A 22,842-nucleotide genomic window follows, 5' to 3' on the forward strand; every position below is an offset into this window, starting at 1 on the left:
GAGGATAGGTCATCAATAGTAAATGGTAGAAAACCCCTTTAAAGTGGTTGTCCCATCTCAGCCAAACAGGGCCACTATGGGAACAACACTGCTTACAAGGTGGCTGGGATGACTGAAAAAGCCAAACTTAGCTGAGCCTCCCTATTTCTGTAATACCGCCTGCACACAGAACGCGGGCCTGGCAGCAGCTACGTCCGTGCGTACCTGCCTTTCCTTTTCTTCATCTGTAGTGCAGATTGTCCACACAGTTCACCGTCGGACATGTGCAGTACAGATTTTATTTTTAAACTCCTGCTTTTCCCGCGTCATCGCCTAGTGATGATACGGAATCCACAGCCTTTCCGCAATGTCAATTGCTGTAGGGCCACAAATCGGACGGCTTCCCTTGATTTCAATAGAAGCCATCTGCGCAAAAATGGAGAGTGCTGCGATTTTTCCTCCGCGAGCGAAAACCGCAATTGGTTTCTGCTCGTGTGCTGGAAGAATCACTTTTCCATAGCAAGCTATGAAAGATATTTGCTGCGGAAGCTGGAGGCGGACGCCTGCAGCAGATTCCGCAATGTAAGTCCGCCCGTATGCAGGTGGCCTAACTGCCATAGAAATCAATGAGAGTTGAGGGATCCTCATTCCCAACGGGAACGTCACAGTGAGTGATAGCGCTTAACAATGTGCTTACTGCCCAGCTGGAGGTTCAGAGCTGAGGAGGAAATTTAGAAGGGACCCTGTTTCTACTGGGGCCAGTAAGAGAGGTATTACTACTCCCAGGGCCACTAAAAGGGGCACAATTAGTACTGGGGACACTTAGATGTGACACTATTAATACTGGGGTCACTGAGAGGGGGTGCTATTGCAGCGTCCGAGGAGCGGGTCCCAGCCTAGGAGACAGCGAGGTAGAGTTTGGGCCTTGTCACGGTGGCTCTACCATCTTTCACCTGGAGGGTAACCGGTGACACGTCCAAGGGGCCGAGGGCAGGTTATCAAACAGGGGAACCCAATGATGTATTACCTTAGTCCTTGATGTCACACGTGACGCCAGCATTTCTTCTGTCACGGGGGATTCCTAGCTGGTGGATTAACCCCTTTCTCGCGCAGCTTCCCTGGGGGAATTCCTAGTTGGCGGAGTAAATCCACACACACATGGGTACTTTTTAAGACACAGCTTCTGCAAAACGGACCGGCGACTGGTCGCTTTACTGAAACATTGGTTAACAGAACTCTTTACATCTGGCAGCAGTTTCACAGCAGCTTGACAAGTGGTGTGACAGAAAGAACTCATGAGTAGGCAGGAGAAACCACAGTCTTAGTTATCGGTAGGTCCTGGTAACACACTTTACTTTCTTTCCATCTCTACCGGTACACACTCACTGTTGGTGGTAGACATGCTGCAGGACAACTCCTCACTCTCTCTTCCGGCTGCGGACTCTTGATGGTAGTAGACCATTCTCTCGGCCTCTTCCATTCTGTGTCTGGGAGTGGAAGGTACCCACAGATAGCTGCCTTGCACGCCTCTAGCAAGCCCAGGCCAGGACTGAACTGAAGTCAACTCAGCAACTCTCTCGCACACACCTTGCATCCACATATATATCACAAGGTCACATGACAAGCAAACAGATACATTTTCCAGACAGTCAGCTCACATACCAGACAGTTAACTGGTGAGCCCATTGGATCCTATTGGACCACTTACATCTCCATTGTGTTTTCACATGCATATTACGCAGCATATCCTATTTTGGTGCATATTACAAACATATTACGCACCAATATATGCCATGGGGATTTAACATATGCAGAAAATATGCATCTACATGTTGCTATTATGATTAGGGCCACTAAGGGAGTACATTATTATAATTGGGGCCACTAAGGGGGTCACTATTATCAGTAGGGCCACTGAAGGGGGCACTATTATCACTGTTGCCACTGACAATTGGCATTATCACTACTGGGGCCACTGAGAGTGCTTTTACTACAGGGGCCACAGCGCTAAAATACACCCCCTTTTACCTTAGCTGGTATTTTTTTGGTGACAAAGGTGGCAACCCTAGGAAGTGGTGGCCCTAAGCCGATCGGTGTGGGTCCCAGAGGTTAGACCTACATGTATCAGATTTTTATGGCCTATCTTGTGCATGGGAATACCCCTTTATGGGCTCTCTCACATGGCCGTATGCTGCTCGCATATTACGCACATATTTTTACACACATGTAATACGTGATTCTAAAAGTCCATTGGATTCTATTGGGCCAATCACACCTCTGTTGTTTATTGACATGCATATTAAGCAGCATGTCCTATTATGGTGCATGTTTACTATTGGGGCCTTTAAGGGTGCACTATGACAATTGGGGCCACTGATTGGGTGCACTATTACCACTAGGGCCACTGAGAGGGGGTGTTATTACTACTGGGGCCACTAAAGGGGGGCAATATTACCAGTGGAGCTACTGAGAGGGGGCGCTATTACTAGTGGGACCACTAAAGGGGGTGCTATTACTACTATGGCCACTGAGAGGGTGTGCTATTACCCAAGGGAAGTCTGGCTGGCATTAATTTTGGGGTCAATCCGGGTGGAACTATTTTTTCATGAAGTAGCCTGGCTGGTGCCATCCTACCCACATCCATTTATGGCGGCATTCTTTCCATTCCTATTCATTCATACTTAAATTCATTCTATTCATTCATACTCAATACGCTAATGCTATTCATGCGGGCACTCTGTCCCATCCCATCCCTCGGAACAGCCTGGTTGGCATCTCTCATGGTGGGCACTCTGACTGGTGCTATACATTGAGGGACTCCAGCTAAACTTTCTCCCCACAACCACTCTTTGCAGTATTATCATCCACAGGTGGTTCCCTTATTTACTAATACAAGATAATTCTAGACTGAGAATGCCAGAAATATCCCTCTGAAGTAAAGTATCAAACAGGAATAGTGAGTAAGTTTGTCCCTGTGGGCGCGCCGTAGCTGGAGGACAGCAGCGCGTCACGTGACCAGAAGCAGTTGGATACAATGTAGCAGCTGCGGAGAGCAGAAGGAGGAGAAGCGGTGATGTGAGTACGGAGTGTCCGCCTGTCCTGCGCTGGGACCGGGGAACCTGGAGGGGGTCTGCTGCTGGTGTGGGACTACAAGTCTCAGCATTTGGGAATTAGGAGGTCTCAGTTAGAAGATATAAGCTGCCAAGAGGCTTGCAGTGTGTATAGAAGTACTTTGTAGCACTGGTTTATGTTATGTAGGCTGTGGCTGCTGTGGAACTACAAGTCCCAGTCGCTCATACACCAAACTTCAGCCCCTCGTCTGTCTCCAGCAGTACTTATATGTGTAGTGTTGGAGGACTACAAGTACCATCCTCCCCTGCTATAGTCGTTATGGGATCTCAGCTGTCACTTGGTTGGCATGTGTTGTGGGACTACAAGTCCCAGTTGCTCATACGCCAAACTTCAGCCCCTCATCTGATTCCAGCAACACATATGTGTGGTGATGGGGAACTACAAGTACCATCCTACCCTGCTATACTTATGCTAGGATTTCAACTGTCACTTGTCATCTGTTTGGTTGTGGCACTACAAGTCCCAGCAGCTCATACACCATGCTCCCACCCCTCACCTGTCTCTAGCAGTAGTTATATGTGTATCTATAGCTGAAGGAGGACTACAAGTACCACCCGACCCTGTTATCGCTAGGATCTCAAATGTCAGCTGGCACCTGCTGTGTCCCTAGCTGTTGTGGGACTACAAGTCTCAGCAAGTCATACATCAGACCCTCGTTGATGTCCAGAAGCAGTTTTATATCTATGTATAGCTGATGGAGGACTATAAGTACCATCCTACCCTTCTATACTTATACTGGGGTCTCAACTGTCACTTGGCAACTGCTGCGTCACTGCTGTAAGACTACAAGTCCCAGCAGCTCATATACCAGACTTCAGCCTTTAATTTGCCTCCCGCAGCACTTGTGTATATATAGCGAACGGAGTGCTATATCTGCTGCTGGAGACAGATAAGGGGCTGAAGGTTGGTGGATGAGCTGCTGGGACTTGTAGTACCACAACAGTTAGAGACACGGCGGGTGCCAAGTGACAGTTAGAATCCCATCAACAGTTTACCTGGCGGTGATGGTACTTGTAGTTCCCCATCAGCTACCTATAAAAGTACTGTTGGAGACAAGTAAGGGGCTGAAGTTTGGTATATGAGCTGCTGAGACTTGTAGTCCCACAACAATTAAAGACACTTCAGGTGAGATTCCAACATGTGTATGGATGGTACTTGTAGTCCCCCATCAGCAATTACACAACACTTACACCCTGCAATGGCCGTGCCTGTCCCATACTTTCTTGGTTCGCGGCTTGGACAGCAGGAACTCGGTGACCGGTCCCCTTTAAAGGGGTTTTCCGAGACCCCAAACCACATTCTTGTGTATTGATTTCAGTGGGTTTTTACGCACCTAGATAGAACATGTCACGTATTTGCGATGTGAGGTCGCGTGAAAAAAAAATGCACACATTTGACCGGACCCATTGGAATCAAAGAATTCTATTCACTGCGCAAGAATTGCGCATGTAAACCGCTGCGCAGGTAAGTTGTACAGCTTACCATTTTACACACATTTCCCCGATTGGCTACTGTTGTGTGAGCTTTGTGGCTAGCGGTACGGGTCACATGTTCTGCGCCGATGTCCTTCTGTCTACACTACACCTTTCATACTACTGTTACTTATTTTCTTGTTCTTCCATTCGCAGTGCGGCTCGTCCACGTGGATGGTGAATAAAACGGTGAAATCGTAACGTTGGCGAAGGCGCGGAGCGTCTGCCTGTGAGGTCAGTGACATAAATAACCTTTATGGGGCGACATATTTGTGCTGTAATAATATAATTACCGGTTGGTTCCACGAGCGGATACTCTGCGATGTGACAGTTTGTGCTCCTGCCGGTCGCTTCCTTCCGGATTCTTTCCCGTAATCGGCTGCAGGTGGTGATTAGAACTTGTAATTGTTAGGTGGCTGAAATGCCATAATTGTAGTTTTATTTGTGCTTTTAACCCAAATTATTACTTTTATGTTCTTAGACTCGTGGCAGTCATGTTGGAGCTGCGGTGTAACGGGGGTATTGCGCTGTAGAGTTTGCTAACTTTCAAAAAAGTTTGTTCTTTCAAGATGTTCGCTTGCTGTCAGTGAATGGAAATGTACTTGTTTCTACTTCTCGTCCAGCTGATGAAGGTGCTGTTGATACACTCAGGCCTCGCTCACACGGTCTTATTATGTGCCTTTTTTTAACTGTTTGTATTCTGGGTGGAACATCTCCACCCTCCTCCCACACACAACCACTACAAATCTTTTGACCCGAACTTACAGGCCTCGTTCACACGGGTGACAGTGATATCGCTGAAAGGAAATCACAGCCATATCGTGTGTTCTGTGCGGTAACGCTGCGTTTTCTCATAGCAATTTTGTGTCACGACAAAGTCGCACGACTTTGTAGTGCTCTTTTGCCCGGATTCTTGTGAGGGCTTGAATTATAAGCCCTACCTGTAAAATAAGCCCTATATGCATTAAAAAAACACAATATATCACATAACAGCCGCCGTCCGCTCCACTGCACTTCTCCTTGCAGTTCCCCCGCACTTGTTTGAAGTCTTCTGTCAGCGCTTCCTGGATTGCAGGTTTAAAATCCCCGCCTCCAGGAAGCGGGGGTTGTGATTGGCTGAGCCACGGTATTCTAGGAGCAATCGAAGCCAGTGATCGATGAACCAGTCACAACCATTCAATGCAATGGCTGTGATTGGTTCCTCGAACGCTGGCTCTGATTGGCTGAGCCGTGGTCCTCTAGAACAAATCACAGCCAGCGCTTCATGGAGGCGGGGATTTTGAACCTCCAATCTAGGAAGCGATGACAGAAGACTTTAAACAAGTGCGGGGACCTGCGAGGAGAAGTGTGGCGGACTGGACAGCGGCTGTTAGGCGATGTGTTTTTCTTATTTTTTTAAAAAGCAGCTAGGCTTATTTTAGGGCCTTTACAGTAGGACTTCCTACTGTAAAAGGTGCACCGTATGACAACTGCGATTTCGTGCGTTGCAACAGAAAGGATGGTTCCATAGGGAAACATGGGCTACAAATCCACGCAAATTGCGGCAAAATTTAGAAACCCGCTATTTATTTATTTTTACCCGCAACATCGCAGGCTACAAAACATCGCTAGTGTGAAAGCTTGGACTTCACATACAAGGGATTCATAGCGCTGTGGCATCGTGAGAAAGTTGCGCGATTTTTGTCACCTGTGTAAAAGCGGCCTAAAGGTGTATCAAAATCCCATAGATAGGGGATAACTTTATGATCAGTTAGGGTGGGACTCCCAGAGAACGGGGGTCTTGAAGTTCCCTGTATGAATTAAGTTGTAGTCGCACATGCGCATCGCCACTCATTCAGGTCAATGACGGCACCGAAAGATTGCCAAGTACAGTACAAATGTTCTGCAGACTGCAGCCCTCTTACAGAAATGACTGCAGCGGTGGCGTGCCAGAGTGACCGCCGCTTCATTCATGTCGGGGCTGTCGGGAACCCCGTTAACAGTAATGACTCCAGCAGTCAGACCCCCACTGTCCTCTGGATAGGCGATAACTTTTGATTCTGGTACATCGCTAGGATATCAGTTTAGGATCGGGGGGGAGTCTGACTTCTGAGACCCCCGCGGATCCTGAGAATGATGCGGCCGCACAGTTGGCGCAGCATTATGGCACCTTTACGGTTTTCCCCTGTGCAGTTTGGCGGCCAGGAGCGCTAGTGTGCATCAAAACTTTACATGACACTAAACCGGACCCCCTCGGATCATAAAGTGATGGCATAGCTTAGAGATAACCATCAGGTAAATGCCACAGAATGATTGGTTTGTATTACATGCACTTCATTACCTGTGAGCCCCTTTAAAGTGGCCCTTTGGTCCTGGGCATACAAAGATGGCGGCACCGCTTCTCTGACTACTGATGCATACCATGTATTAGTATACTAATATAGGGTATACATAGGGTAGTTAGGGGGCTGGTGCCGGCATCTTTGTTTGTCCAGGAGCGGAGGGTCACTTTAATCATTGTGCAGGTATATAGCTAAGCTCGCCGGTGGAGGGATGCCGCACGCTGATCAATCAGTGCTACCACCTGGGTGGATCCAGAACTGGCACAATTTTATGCCACAGACAAATCCTTGGGCCGTCTGAAGGTGGCGCCGATCACACGACGGACAGGCGATGGCGGCTTTTATGCAGCAGAAAAAAATCATGGCTGTTAGCAGCGAATCTCCATTATAGAAATTTACAATCATTCATCCCCTAAAGAGTCTCAACCTTTCAAACTGAGGGGCAGCTTATTAGCCACTGACCTGCTTCAGGTAGGGCTCAATAGGTTCTAGTAGAAGGAAGACCTTGGGGCCTGTGTACACTACCAGCTCAGGCTCCTTACAGTTAGGTGTTGCGGTCAGTTTCGATTGTGGTATCTAATGGGTTAAACCGTCAGGATCAGAGTTGACTCTCATCCCGGCTGTTATAGCTGATGCCCACTGTGGATGGCATGGGCACAGCCCTTGGCCTAGTGCTGTCCTGCTGCTTTAAGAAGACCACCGTTAGGATGTGATGGTATGCCCATTTGCAGGAAGGGGTTAAACTTGAAACTTTCTGTAAAGAGTTAAAAAAAAGAAAACTTGGTGTTCTTTTACTGCAGCGGATCGCTTCATATGAACGGACCCCAAGACATGCAGGTTTTGTAGTAGATGTGTCTGTGATGTAAAATTGCGCCCCGTGTGAATTTTCCCTAAGGGCGCGTTCACGCCTAACGGATTCTGTGCGGATTCTCCATAGTGGTACAATTTGCATCTAAATCCAAACCATTGGGTGCAGAGATTGATCCAGATCCGAAGCGAGGGTCATCCCTTCAGTTGAAAGTGAAGTTTGCTGCAGATTCATATGCTGGGGATTCTGGCCCAGGTTTTGACGCAAATTCTCAGTATATTAGATCGTTTCAGTTCAATTCAAATAAAGGGGTAAAATCTGCTGCGGATCCGCAGTGAATGGCGCATATTTACTACTGATTTTTTTTGGCTGTATAAAGTCCACAGTAGATCCACTGCGAGTGAACGCATCTTCAGGGTCCACGTGGGGAGGACTTGTGGACTTTTCACATAGAAAATCTCATCCATGCTGTGAAAATCAACATCCGGTTCGGGGTTTAGGGATTTTACCGATGTGGGGGATTTTTTTCTTCAGCTGCCAAAATAATTTTTGCAGTAGTTTTTTTTTCCCATGATACGCAGGGCTTTTTTTTTTTTTGCTGACTTTCTTATCTTTTTTTTAAATTCTTTTTAGCTTTAAAAGCTAAAAAAAAATTTATTTTTTTTTCTTTTTCAATTTATAGTTTATTTTTAAACGTAGTATATTTACACCAAAATAAAATACAGGAATGAGTTCCATTTTTTTAAATTTTTTAAAAAATTTTTTCAGACATCTTGATTTTGGAATACAGGGCGCATACGGTGACTGTTTTGGGTCATTTCCTTCTTTATATATTTTATTCTGTAATTTGAAACTTTATTTTTGTAACTTTTTTTTTTTTTGTTTTACCATCTATCTTCCCCATGACGTCACATAAGACCTCTGGGAAACATACATATTGTATTTTTTTATTTTTTTTATTTTAATTTGACACTTTTTCACTATAGGTGGAGCATCCATAGGAGCCCCAGTTACAGGGGGAAAACATCCCCCTTTACTAGCAGTAGTCACTGACAGAGCTGATCAGTGTCTGCTAGGTTACGGTAGTCACAGGATCACCGGGTCACATAGTGGAAGTAAGGCCTCATGTCCACGGGGAAAATCAGGCCCGCCGCGGAGCAGAATCCCGCAGCGGGTCCCTCCTTTCCCGGGGACATGAGGCTAAAAATAAGATTAAACTCACCTGTCCAGACGCTGCGGCTCTTCCCTCCATCGCGGCCAGATCTTCTTTCTTTGACCCGGCAGATGTGCTCGACACGCCGGCAGCATGCTGAGCGCATGCGCCGGGCACTCCATATTTTTTTTTTTTTTTTTTTTAACTCCTCTCCCGCGCTACTGCGCCGGAGAGCAGAAATTCAGGTACGGGTGTTCCGCGGATCTGGACGGCTTCCGTAGGCTTCAATAGAAGCCTGTGGGAGCCGTCCCAGCGGGAGACCCGCACTAAAATGGAGCATGCCGCGGGTGTTTTCCCGCAGACGCAATCAGCGCCTGAAGGGAAAATGACATCCGGAGGTGTTTAATTACCTGCGGGTGTTCAATGCATCCCTATGGGGCGTGGATCACGCTGCGGATTTTAAATTACATTTTACCAGTGGACATGAGGCCTAATACTTTCACTCTTTAGTACATAGCACTCCTTGGGTGCTATGTAGCATAGAAAGGAGAAGGCAGAAGCGGTAAATATACAGTGCTTGGTCCTTAAGGGGTTAAACCCACTATATATCTATTATAGCAGCGGATTTGCAGTGTGAATTTCACCTCTTTAAATTAGCAGGAGAGATCTGCACTAATTGGCATATGTTGCTGATTTTCTACTATGAAGAATATGCAGCAAATCCACGATGTGTGACTATAGGATCAGCAAGGAGGCCTTTTTAAAGTGTTTCTCAAGTTATCGCTAAAGAGCTTCTAGTAATAAGACATCTAAGATCATTGATACCTGTATGGCTGTTAATGAGGACCCCTGCCGTCATCCACCTGAAAACTGCCAAGTACCCCCCGATGTGTGAGTTTGTTTTCTGTTTAAAAAAAAACATAAGCTGTAAAAGGGCCCTGACTGCCATAAAGCAAGGAAAGAGCGGAACATAAGAGTTACAGCAAAATCACAACCCAACCGCGCTTTATTATTTTATATTTTTATAATGGATAGGACTCCATCAGATGAGCCACAGGTTTCTGACATGTAATTCAGCTGATCTTCCGCCTGTTGTCTGTGCAGTCAGGCCAGATGTCATCATCAGGGTTGGAGTAGGAAGTCGGAGAGGTGGCTTCACGCCTGTTGAAATCAATGGGAGTGAAATCCCCTCTGAGACGTCCTGCTTCTACCCAGATGATGACAGTAGGCCAGACGATCTGCTAATCACCGAGGATCCTGAGCGTCAGATTCCCGGCAATCAACTATGGATGACTTTATCCTGGAATAGGTAATCAATAGTATTTGCCTGGAAACCCCCTTTTAGTCTGCTGACACGCATGCATTAGTCGGACAGATCAGGGCGACATACAGCCTGCCTTCTTGTGATGCATTGTTCTGAGTCATGGTAGGCAGCCATCTACCCCAGATTCGGTGACTGGAACAGACATGGGGAACATCCCGCCCTCCTCACTTGTGATGCACCATTCTGAGTAATGGCCAGAAGGCATCTACCCCAGGCTCAGTGGCCGGAACAGACAAGGGGGACATCCTGTCCTCCCTTTTGATGTGCCATTCTGCGTAATGGCCGGAAGCCATGTTCTCAGAAACTAACGGTGCATCAGCAGAAGGTAGCTCAACTAGGCGATCAGGATCACGTCATTGGGCGCCAGGCCACAAGAATAATAAGTTATTGAAATGGAATATATATTTATCATTAGCTTGTCTCATATTAAGAATGGCGAGAGGTTGAAAAGTAACTGGACAACCCTGTTAGGGAAATTCAACGGTTTCCTTCATATGCTGTCGGGCTCCAAATTAAATGGATACTGACCAGTCAGGAGGATGCAGACACACAGACAATGCTATGTGCAAAGCATTCTACTTTATGTACTCTTTGTGCTGAATTTTATAGGATTTTACAAAGCGAGTATCTTTACACCAAACATAATTAATATACATACATAGCAATTTCTTAATACATAGCAGTTTCTTATCAGTTGTCTTCCTCTCTGCAGATGTTAGTCCTTGAGATACTTCCTGACCATCTCATTAAAGGGGTTCTGTCAGGAAAAACGAAAAAAATGACTCACCTGTGCCGTTGGGGCCGGTCCCCGGGAGGCTGCTGCTCCTCCTCTTTATCTCCGGCAGCTCTGCAATCGCAGGGCAGAAGCTGGCAAAGTGCCAGCTTCCGCCCCTGCTCCAACCATGCCAGGCGGCAAGTACTGATTGGCCTGGCCACATCTAACTTCTGCCGTCCGCGGAGAGTCAACGGCGAGTGCGCATGCGTCTCCCTTCCCGGTGTGCATGTGCACTCGCCGTCAACTCTCCGTGGACCGCAGAGGTGAGACGCGGCCAGGACAGCGAGAGCGCGCAGGAGCCGCTGGAGCTGACTCTGCACGCGGCAGGTAAACAGCTGAGGGAGAACAATAATGGGATTAGGTGAGGTGTTTTTTTTTTTTGTTGTTGTTTTTTTTTTTTTTTTCAGTCTTTTCTGTTTACAGGTTTCCCTTTTAAGATGTTTCTTGCCAAAACATACTAAGATAAGATAACAAGACAGAAAACTTTGTGGTACGCTGTTTTGGCCCAATTAATATTTCCATCTGGATACTCAATGTGATGTTTAGCATATATCTAGGTGAAAGTTGAAAACCATACAAATCTATATATGTGTGTATCTAAGTATTATAATATGCAAGCAAGAGAGAGACATTATGGAGTCTTTTTAGGCCTACAACCTTCACAACCCCTTTAAGGCAAAAGGATATATTGGTTCGTCACACGGATGACATGGGCCAAGATCTGTGCACATTTCATACTTTTAACCAATAGGATGCCACCATCAATAGAGACCGCAGCAGTTAAGTCATTTTACAGAGGGAGAGGACTGTAAAGCCTATGGGTGCAGTAGTAGTCTAACATTGGCCCCCACGTCTGCCATTTACCTATTGAGCCCTTCCCAAGGATCTGCTAACATTTGTTTTACTGTTTTTAATGGAGCCATCTACCTATAAAAGGTATCCAACACGGATGCCAAATGGAAAAGAGTTTATGCCAGGATCACGCTGCAATTTAATTTTTTTTTTTTTTTTTACATTCCGTAACAAAGCACATGCCCGTACAACCCCATTGACTATAATGGATCCGTGTTTTGTCCGTGTACAGTCCATTGAAATATGAACGACACACAGCCGTGAAAATCACCCATGTGAATAAGTCCTTGCAAAATAAAAAATCCCCTCCAGTTCTAAATATATTAAAAAAATGAAAGCGCTTTATGATTCAGTATCACGGAAAGGGTTAAGTGCTGTTGGAAATGCAAAGTTATTTTCTTCCTTTAATTGCAATGAGGTTCCTACTTCTGGCGGGAGGCGCTTGTAATTCTGCGTGTATCCTCTGTGTATGACTGGTATAATTAATTAATATGTGACAGCTACTATGGCTGCTAATGTTGTCGGTGGAATTTGCATTCTCGAGGCCTGGAGTGGGAGATCGATGTCGGCGCTGACTTGTGTAGCCTCATTAGAACTCTGCTAATTACATAGGTAGAATCCATTACACACAGATTATTTTCTGCAGATAGCAGTTGGTACTGTGTCCCAGTCATGGGACGGGATAATTACTGGGATGTCGGCTGCGCTCTCCATAGACAAGCAGCCATATGTTTTATATACTCCTACCACAGGCCTCCGCCACTACTGCCACAAGCTGCTTTCAGACTTTACGTTTCAGAAACTGAATTAAACGGTTCTCCGACTGAAAAGGGCCGGGTGCACACGGGCGAATTTTTGCCGCGGAATCCGGGTCTGGCGTCCGCCTCCGGGTTTTGCAACAATAGCCCTCCATGGAAAAATTATTTTGCATGCACGATTCTCGTTTACCCAAGCGAACGAGCTGGTGACGTCATTATCGGCTTATTCACGCCTGTGCAGCTTGCTTAGACAGATCATCGTTGAGAATTGTTCAGTTCTCATTCCGCTTTTCACAGTCCTATATACAACACCGAGCGGGGAGAAGTGAACGAGCCGCCGATTTTTATACCAACTGAACAAAAAACGAACGATTCTCATTGGTCGGTGGCTCGCCTTTAAACTGAAGAATTATCGTTCACTTTTGTTTGTTTCAATGATTTTTGAAACAATAATCGTTCCGTCTAAACGCACCATAACATCACGTTTAGTCTGGGTTCACACGGGACGGACTTGCTGCGGGATTCTCGCGGATTGGACTCACCGAAAACCAGCAGGAATTCCGCTGGAAAACCGCAGCAGCGAGGTTTGGAGCGCCTTTGCCGCCTGGATTACCGCTAGGGTCATCTCTCCCCATAGAGAGGAGAGAGGCCGCTGCGGAAAAAAAAAAATTTGACATGCTGCGTATTTCATTTCCACGCTGCATGGCAGTTACCGCTCTGTTTGTCCGCAACAGATTGGCTGCAGCATGTGGACGAAATTTTTGCAAAATCTCGTCCACTTTGCTGGCTAATCCCAGGATTAGGAGCCAGTTGCAGACAATCCGTACAGAAATTTCGCAGCAAATCCATTCCGTGTGAACCCAGCCTTACACGTTCGGTATTCTATCTGGGTTTGTAAAGATACCCATACGCGAAAACATGTATGTGTTTGTTAAGACTCTCCCCTGAAGCAGATGTCAGAGGCAGAAAGAATCGGACATGTTGGGTTTCATCATGCCTGACTGTACACAAGCGTGCCTGAAAGCTGCTTATTCCCCACTTCACATTAAGATGCGCCTACTCTGCCGAGCCTAGCGGGCAAGTCTACGGGGAATCATAGATCATAGTATCATAGAATAGTAGAGTTGGAAGGGACCTCCAGGGTCATCTGGTCCAACCCTCTGCTCAATGCAGGTTTCACTAAGTCATCCCAGACAGATATTTGTCCAGCCTTTGTTTGAAGACTTCCATTGAAGGAAAACTCACCACCTCCCGTGGCAACCTGTTCCACTCATTGATCCCCCTCACTGTCCAATATCTAATCTGTGTCTCCTCCCTTTCAGTTTCATCCCATTGCTTCTAGTCTTTCCTTGGGAGGCCTGGAGGAATAATTGTCAACTAAACAAGCATTTGGCCGACTGCTACTTGGGTGTTTTTAGAATCTTCTGACGTTCCACCATATACCCCATTCACATGTAGAAGCAACATAAATTAACAAAATAAGCGAGCGATTACAGGCAACTGTCCTCTTGTGTAGCCAGACCCGACAAGGCAATTGAGCGACTACAGTTATTGTAGTCTCTTGATTTTTAGCTCCTCAAGTTACTATCGGCCCGTGTAAACAGGCAGTGGTTCATCTATGAGCAACTGCCTGTTCACTCTGAATGGAGAGCAGGGAAGAGTCCCCGACGTGCTCCACCGCCATTCTGTGATCGATTATCCCTCCCGTGTGAAAGCACAAGAGCGCTAGTATTTAGGATGACTGTTGGGCGTGTAAAAGCACCCTTCTACTTTTCCTTTAGCTGGTGCCTCCTGCATACTGATATTCAGAAGTAGACATAAACCTTCCTGTTCATCGGTGTCATAAATGTCTAATTAAATCCATTGTTGTGCAGTAAAACCTGTAGTCGTCCTTGGGGTGCGAATACTCTTTATTACCACTGCTGATATGAGAAGGAATATATGAAGGTCTTTATTGAGTCGGCCTCCGTGAGGTGAAGGAGCCTCTGGTTGGTGACGTTGCCTCTTCTCCTCGCTTAGCCTCATTACTCTTATTGTCTATGTGCGCTTTACTATGCGCCATATCAGTTGGGTTACTCTTCTTCTGTAGCGCAGGGTACATAACGGTGCCCGCTTTATTTAGTACGGCGGTTTATGTTCTCCAGAATGCAGCTTTATTGCTCTTTCTCTGTACGGCACATCAGAGGATAGCGGCTCCCCTGACAGATGGTAACGGCTTCCTTGTGCTAAAAGCAAGATGTTTGCTTTTCTGTTTTCGTATCGGCTTCTGTGTACGTTACTCCAGATATAAAGCCAAGGTTAGAAGCGATACCTGTATGCAGGTAGATGAGGCTTGATGGGAATGATTAATTAGGAAATGCTCATTCACATCATATGTGTTGTTAATACTCTTTAAATTCGGTATCGCTTTACGTTTAGGAGGTACATATATAAAGAAAGTGATTCGACAGGAGCTTACAATCTACGGGGAACTAGGGGTGACTTAAGAGGTAGAGGTGCTTGTTCTGTACGGGGATCCAGCCATCGCTTATATTAAAGGAGTTTCCGACATTGAGAAAAAATGGTCCCATGTCTCCCCACTTCTCGCTTGTGGGCTTACTGCATGTCCCTGCATTGAGGAAGAGATTGAATGGAGCAACGGTCTCACTTGTGCAGTACCACTCTATTCCTCTTCAATAGGACTGCCAGAGATAGTTGGACGCTTGTATTTGGCCATTTACGTCATCACCATTGAAATGAGTGTGAGGGGCGCCATACATGTGCAACCGCTGCTTCATTCCGTCTCCACTTCACTGCAGGTGAAATGATAAGAGGGGGACACAGGGTCCCTCCTTCTTGGAATTGCTAGGGGTCACACCGCTGTCTTATGGAGAGGTGATAAGTCTATTTTGGTGTAACCCCTTTAAATGAAGAGATGTAGTTATAAGAAATAACGGTGAAAAAGTTCATGAAATGTGATAGGCTTGTCTGAAAAGACAAGTCTTTAGAAACACGCTTAATACTGTGGATGTTGGGGATTAATATGATTGTCCAGATAGTGCATTCCAGAGAACTGCTGCAGCACGAGAGGAGTCTTGGGGAGTGAAGTGGATGGTTATGCTCACGAGGAGGAGGAGTATAGAGATTTAGAAAATGCCGCTTGCAATCTTAAATTGTCATAATTGTCAATTAAAGGGGGTGTCAGGTTTGCATTTCTGTGCAATTCCAATTGGATTAGAAGCGCTTGCTCTGGTAAAGTGTTTTATTTAGTCAGTTTGTATAAGATTAGTAAAACGTGGCTGGGTTCTTGTAAAAAGAGCGGCGCACCTGTCTGTGGTTGTATTTGGTATTGCAGCCTGGCTCCTTTGAATGGGATGCAGCTGAGCTGCAATAACTCGCACAGCCTGTACTTGGCTTTTACCGGCCATGTTAATGGGTGGTAAAAAATAGCTGGCCGGGTGGCAACCCTCCCTGTCATTCACATATAGATCTAGCTTACCCCTCTGCTCACAAATTTCTGGCAGCAGTAGTCCGGCTGCAGCAATGAAGAAGGAAGTTGCTCTGATCTGCGCTACATAGCGACTCCTTCGCCTCGAGTGAACGATTTGCAGAAGACCGGCAGGAGGAGTTACTATGTAGCGCTTAACAGGGCGGCCTCTGGTTGAAAACTCGTACCGCTGCTGGAGATTTGTGAGCCGAGAGGGGAACTAGTTCTAATTGGCCACGGAAGAGGGCGTGATATCTAGGTGAGGCCATAGACGGGTCAAAATGCCTAATTTTATACTTTTTGATTTTTCCTTCACAACAGCTACATCATCATCTTCTTGGGACTCGCAGGATAAAATGAATCAATACCGGCCTCGTCCTCGAAGACCTGATAAGGCGTTGTACGTCCCAAAAGGCCGACGATCTACAGCAGAAGGTGAAAGCAGCAGCGAAAATCCCACCGAACAAACGGGTTTATCTTCTAACAAGACCCCAAACCGGTACAGACACAACAACCCCACAGGGAGCTCGGAACCAACAGGCTGGGAGCAAGGAGACTCCCAAGATGATGGGAGGTTCTCAAGATCGCCCGTTTCAAAGATGCCGTCTGACCAGAAAGACCAGAGAACGGATTACATCGGGATGAAAAAGGCCAAAAATGATTCATTATGTGATAATTTTAATAACCTAAGCATTAATGAGAAGACACCGTCGCCGGGCTTGTTGGAAAGCCATTTGACTTCCTCGGTTCACCATGGTTTCTCATCAAAAAACACTGAACCCTTTCATGCCCAGCCCGCTTCTGACCACCATCGTCATGGAAAACGGCAACACTTTAAAAGAAGAAAGTCCCTCGAGTCTTGCGCAGAATGGGATACGGCCCGAAGAAAAGAACAAGCCAAGGGAAAGTGCCGATGTAGCAAGTCGGAAAACGTCACAGACTCTTTAAGAAGAAACAAAGACCCGATTCCTTCAGGCTTAGCGAGGTTATCAAGCAGCACAGAGCAGTTCAGAGGAAACTCCACATGTGTATGTAATCAGGCCGATTTAGGTTTACCATCTAGCACTGTAGATAACAGCTGGGAATGCAAAGTAGAGAATATAGACAGCACGACTGTACAACAAAGTGCGGTCTTATTTCCCAGCGCAGATAGTGCCGAAGTAATCTTTGTAAGTGACACTACTAAAGACCCATCTGGACTGCTTACAGTCTTAGAAAGCAATACAGATAGCATGGGTAATGCACTCTTGTATGAAAAGCAAGAAAATATAACAGAAAGAAAATTAGATCCCTCTCCTGTTATAGCAGAACATTTCTTAGAGGAGGATAACGGAGCCATTGTCTGCACCATTGAACTCCACAGTGGAGCTGAAGATGAACACCGGGCTGATTTAATAGCATGCCCGACTGAGAGTACCAGAGCTGGATCAGATAGGATACATGCTGCTATATCGGCAGTCAACGGCAATACTGCTCAAATTAGACCTCAAGGTGTTAGCGAGACTGATGGGGAACATAAGGTCGAGACGGATGAAATATGCAATTGTTTAGGTTCTGTTGGATTGGAGGGTCAGTGCAGCATAGAGATGGGAGAACCCAGTTTACATCAGCAGAGTACTGAAGAGGTGCAGACAATGGGGGGTTTAGATATTGAGGCTGATGTAATAATAGCAGAGCTACCTGCGGAGGCAGAACCTGGACTTGCATCCATAAATGTGGCCAATATAGAGTCCCCTACAGTGGACATAGAGGTCATTGGACCTGCATTGGCGGGCCTAGATGTTGGAGAGACGGTGCCCACTGCTATGGAAGGTGTGGACTCTATGCCAACAGAGGGGGAAGCAGATGAACCTTCAAAGCAAGCAGGGCCTTGTCCGAAGGTGGTTCATGCCAATCCAGGTGTGTGCCCTAATCGCGGGACGGGTTTGGACTGTTCAGATGACCTGAAGGAACATAATTCTGATCCGGGTGTGTGCCCTACTCGAGGGACGGGCTTGGACTGTTCACACGACCTGAAGGAACATAATTCTGATCCGGGTGTGTGCCCTACTCGAGGGACGGGGTTGGACTGTTCACACGACCTGAAGGAACATAATTCTGATCCGGGTGTCTGCCCTAATCGAGGGTCGGTCTTGGACTGTTCACATGACCTGAAGGAACATAATTCTGATCCGGGTGTGTGCCCTACTCGAGGGACGGGCTTGGACTGTTCACACGACCTGAAGGAACATAAGTCTAATCCGGGTGTGTGCATTACTCGAGGGACAGGCTTGGACTGTTCAGATGACTTGAAGGAACATAATTCCGATGCGGTTGTCTGCCCTAATCGAGGGACGGGCTTGGACTGTTCAGATGACTTGAAGGAACATAATTCCGATGCGGGTGTCTGCCCTAATCGAGGGTCGGTCTTGGACTGTTCACATGACCTGAAGGAACATAATTCATTGACTGGAACGAAATGTGTACTGGAAGGGGTTGCAGACCCTGTGACGAACCCTTGTATCAGATCCTCAGAAAGTACTGAGAAAGGATCTCCATTCGTAGCAAATGCTACTGATGAAGAGAGCTGGGATTCTCTCTTTACTGATGACGGCGAGAGTGTCAGTCCTATGCAAGAGGTAAAATTCTGATTGACCTTCAAGTTCTTTCAATAGACTTGCGGTAATGTTATGTTCACAAGCTGTGGATGCCCCATGTGGACGAAGCCATACTCTCACGTAGTGGCATTACCTCAGTTGTACCTGCAAAATCATCCGGCCATGAACAATCATGTTTTTCAAAGGGTTTTGCAGATAAAGCTGCGGAATTACTGGCAAAATTCCGCCAGACGATTAGCAAGCTAATTGAAAAACCCCTCCAATGTATGCGAGTTTGGGTTCATCCACGTGCGGCCAGTGCATCTTGTGAACATGCTCTCAGTAGGAGGATATGTTGTTGCAATCAACAGATTGGCAAAAAGACCAAAAAGTTGATCAAAACTTTTAGCTGTGTTTCATATTTAATGATCCAGAACGCCAATCCCCAAATTCACTTCACATAGCCATACAGTTAAATACTATTCTAGCTGCCTGGAGCCACCACTAGGGGGAGCTCACTGCGTACAAATTTAGCGTAGGGCTACATTTTGACTCTAGCATGGTGAAGGATCACAGTACAGCCCAGACATTGCAAACTAATGTAAGTCAATGCTGTCACATTGATGCAACCTAAAGATAGTAAAACATTAAATTCTTGTGATCATCAGATTGCAGTTGTGGTAACTTGCGAGCCGCAATGTAACTGCATTGACTTCATTAGTTTGTGCTGTTGCAGGGCTACTCTGTGATCTTGGACTACATGACCTGTGTATGATGTCTCCCATACACTGCACACATAGGAGAATAGAGACTCTTCTTCTCTTTCTCTCTGTTGCACACCCTCAAAACAGCAATATGGAAGACTTTATACAGCACTATTAAGCAGGGTGGCTTTGAATTCAGCACTGGGATGAGATAAAATGCTTCCTAGAAGCAGCAGCAGCATGGATGACGTTATACTGCAGTACTGAGCAGTGAAGATGTGAATTCAGCACTGCGGTGAGAAAAAACACTCACTAGAAGCAATAACAGCATGGAAGACATTATACTGCAGTACTGAGCAGTATAACTGTGAATCCAACATCGGGGTGTGCTAGAAGCTGCATGTACAACATTATACAGCAGTATTGAGCAGTCTAAATGTGAATCAAGCACTGGGGTGAAATAAAACGCTTACTAAAAGCAGCAGCAGCATAGAGAATATTGTGCAGCAGAGTTCAATGAGAACTGTATAAATCAATATACTGTAAGCTCCCTCTAGTGGTGGCTACAGGCAGCCAGCATCGTGTCATTTGATCTATGTCTATGTGAAGTAAAGGAGATTTGAAGCTTCTAATATTAACCCCTTTTTAGATGCATCTCTTCTACTGAAATCTACAATACTAAATCCACAGTCTTGCTATAAAATGCCGATATGATTACTTCTCCTGCATTTCTTCTAGGTGACCTTGAGAGCGGGAGAAAAGGACAGCCCTAAGAAGCCCAGATATAACTACTATGACTACGAGCCTAAAGAGCCGGCTATGGATGATCTAGAACTGTCACATGTGATTGAGATCTACAGCTTCCCTGCAGAATTTAAGACGGAGGATTTACTCCGCGCGTTTGCCAGTTACCAGTGAGTCCTGTCCGCTCCTGTCATTCTCTAGTATCGAATTGATATTTTCCTACGTATGCAACAGATAGATACATCCAGTTTCCTTCACTAAATCTGTTTCGTGGGAAAGTTTGGTGACAACCAATACGATTACTCTTACAGCTCAAGTAGTCACCGTCATGCAGCTCTTCCAGACGACTGAACGACAAATTCGCCACGTTATATCGTAATGCCTTCCACACTCTCTTATTACATGACCAGGCGGCCATCCAGTGCCCTAGGAAAGCTGGTGATGGCCCTTATAAGAGTTGTACTAGTAACCCCGATGGCCATCATCAGCTTTCTGTAAAGTGGAAAATGAAACTTTTCATAACTTAAAGAGGTTTTCTGAGACTTTGATACTCATGAGTAATCCTGAAAAAGGTCGTCAGTATCCGAGTATCAGTGGGGGGTCTGCCGACAAGGCCCACTGCCGATCATCTGTTTGAGGAGGCTGTGGTGCTTGGGTGAGTAAAGCTACATGAACTAGTGACAAAAGACCCCAATTCCAGAGCAAGGACACTTACTTGATTTGGTAAGGTGTCCTGATTCCCTGAAAATAAGCCCTACCCTTATTTTTTGAGATTTTTGGAGAGGCTTGAAATAGAAACCCTACCCCAAAAATAAGCCCTTGCTGCATTACATAAAAAGAAATACATTACCTAGCAGGCTCAGTCCAGGTCCCTCCCGCTGCTCTCCGGAACTCCGACGCTGTCGCGTTGTGGAAGCGGGATTTATGAGTTGGCCAATCAATGCTGCAGCTCAGCCAATTCATAAATCCCGCCTCCACAGTGCGATGCCTGTGATTGGTTCGTCAACTACTGCTCAGCCAAATAATGCAGCTCTCGATGAACCAATCACAGCCATCACATTAGTTCATTGAGCGCTGCATTAATCGGCTCAGCAGCACCCGACAACTAATCGGAGCCATCACTTCCTGGTGGCGGGATTTATGAATCCAATGACAGGAAGTGATCTTCTGTGGGCGGCCAAGGACTGCAAGATGCGCGTCAGAGCCCCGGAGAGCAGCGGAAGGGACCTGGACTGAGCAAGTATAATAAGACCTAGCGCCTCTTTTGGGGGGCAAAAAATAAGACAGTGAATACACAGTGGTTTTCAATAAATTTGTGCGCAAAGGCTAACTTTACCCTCCTCCTGCTGATTGACAGCTTTCTCCCTGTTCTGTGCATAGGAAAAAACAGGTCATTCAGCATCAGGAGGGTGCGGTTAGTCCATTGCTTATGAGTGTCAAGCACTACAGAGCATGCATAAAATGTTGAGGACTGCAGTACGTCTTCAGCTCCTGAAAGCTGGTTTATGAAAACTACTCCACCGAATCAAGTAAGGGATACAGTGCTGGAATTGGGCTCTCTGCCCCTAGCTTATGCTGTCATCAGCGCACTATAAACCTGGTAACAGATTCCCATTCACAGGAATTGCCATAGAGAAAGGTGCGCCAAATTTATAAAGAGGTGCATGGCTATTTCGGTAAGGGGACATTCTTTTGTGTTTTCACCCATCCACTGGATAGGTAAAAATTGATAGGTCGGTCTGGGCCTAACCACTGGGTCCCTGATCCCAGGAATGGAGGATCCCTTTGCCCCACTTTGGGCCTCTGCTACATGGCATCTCCAGCTGGTGTGAATGGAGTACTGAACACGCATGTGCATTGCCACTTCTTTCATTTCAATGGGACTGATGGAAATACCCATATAATTGCACTCGGCTATTTCCTCTAGCCCCATTGAAGAGGATTGAGCAACATCGCGCATGTAAAGTAACGCATTTAGAGCTATACTTGCAGTTACAAGCACTGGCCACTACACAGAGGTCGGAGCAAAAGCTTCCGCTCTGACCCCTGTGTATTTGTGATGCTGTCAGCTGATCGGTCAAGGTCCTGAGTGACTGATCCCAGCCAATCAACTATAGATTACCTATCCAGTAGATAGGTTATCAATAGTATTCTCCCTGGAAAACCCATTTAAACTTTGTGTACATAAAACTGTAGAAGTCATCACATACTTCAGTCATGTGGACCCCCTCTCTGGTTACACACTGGGGCACTATTACCTCTCTGTATCTATAGCTGGGACATATGGATTAACAGTAGTGCATTGTGAGCGGTGCAGTCTATATAGTGACTGGCCACCATGGCCAAACTGTATGCGTACAAGTCTCCTTCCCTACTTGCAGCTTTCTGTGTGACTTGTGTATTTGAACATTTGTATGGCATTCTTTTACCACAGGAAGAAAGGGTTTGACATCAAGTGGGTTGACGATACACATGCCCTCGGAGTGTTCGCAAGTCCTATCGCAGGTATGGTAATCTGCCTCATTAGGAGACTAGGTGCCTTGTTTTAAAAGGTGATAAGATGAGCTATATACACCAATGCAGTGCAATTAAAGGAGTGTTTTGAGGCAAAAAAAATTAGGAGTAGAAAACGGTGTAAAATAAAGAAATAAGGCAAAGTATTCTCCTGAAGTGGCTGCCCATCAAGAGCAGTAGCCCCTGTCCCCACCGCTCTGATCTCAGAGGAACATGCGGCAGGGATGTGCCATTTATTGTGCATGTCACTGCTCAGCCAATCAC

General features: G+C 46.2%; 1 protein-coding gene across 3 annotated transcripts in view; it reads left to right on the top strand.

Moving 5' to 3' along the window:
- Window positions 1-3,021: 3,021 nt before the first annotated feature.
- The window catches only part of R3HCC1L (R3H domain and coiled-coil containing 1 like), a 60,094-nt gene continuing 40,273 nt past the window's right edge, over window positions 3,022-22,842 (top strand). For all 3 annotated transcript variants that reach the window (XM_066601106.1, XM_066601104.1, XM_066601105.1), the window contains exons 1-5: window positions 3,022-3,054; window positions 4,740-4,817; window positions 16,362-18,658; window positions 20,059-20,234; window positions 22,499-22,569. In XM_066601106.1, the coding sequence (XP_066457203.1) occupies window positions 16,397-18,658; window positions 20,059-20,234; window positions 22,499-22,569 (2,509 nt within the window). In that variant the 5' untranslated portion in view covers window positions 3,022-3,054; window positions 4,740-4,817; window positions 16,362-16,396. The remainder of the gene's footprint in view (window positions 3,055-4,739; window positions 4,818-16,361; window positions 18,659-20,058; window positions 20,235-22,498; window positions 22,570-22,842) is intronic.

The sequence above is a fragment of the Eleutherodactylus coqui genome, chromosome 4 (genome assembly GCF_035609145.1).
Source record: "Eleutherodactylus coqui strain aEleCoq1 chromosome 4, aEleCoq1.hap1, whole genome shotgun sequence".
Taxonomy (NCBI): Eukaryota; Metazoa; Chordata; class Amphibia; order Anura; family Eleutherodactylidae; genus Eleutherodactylus; species Eleutherodactylus coqui.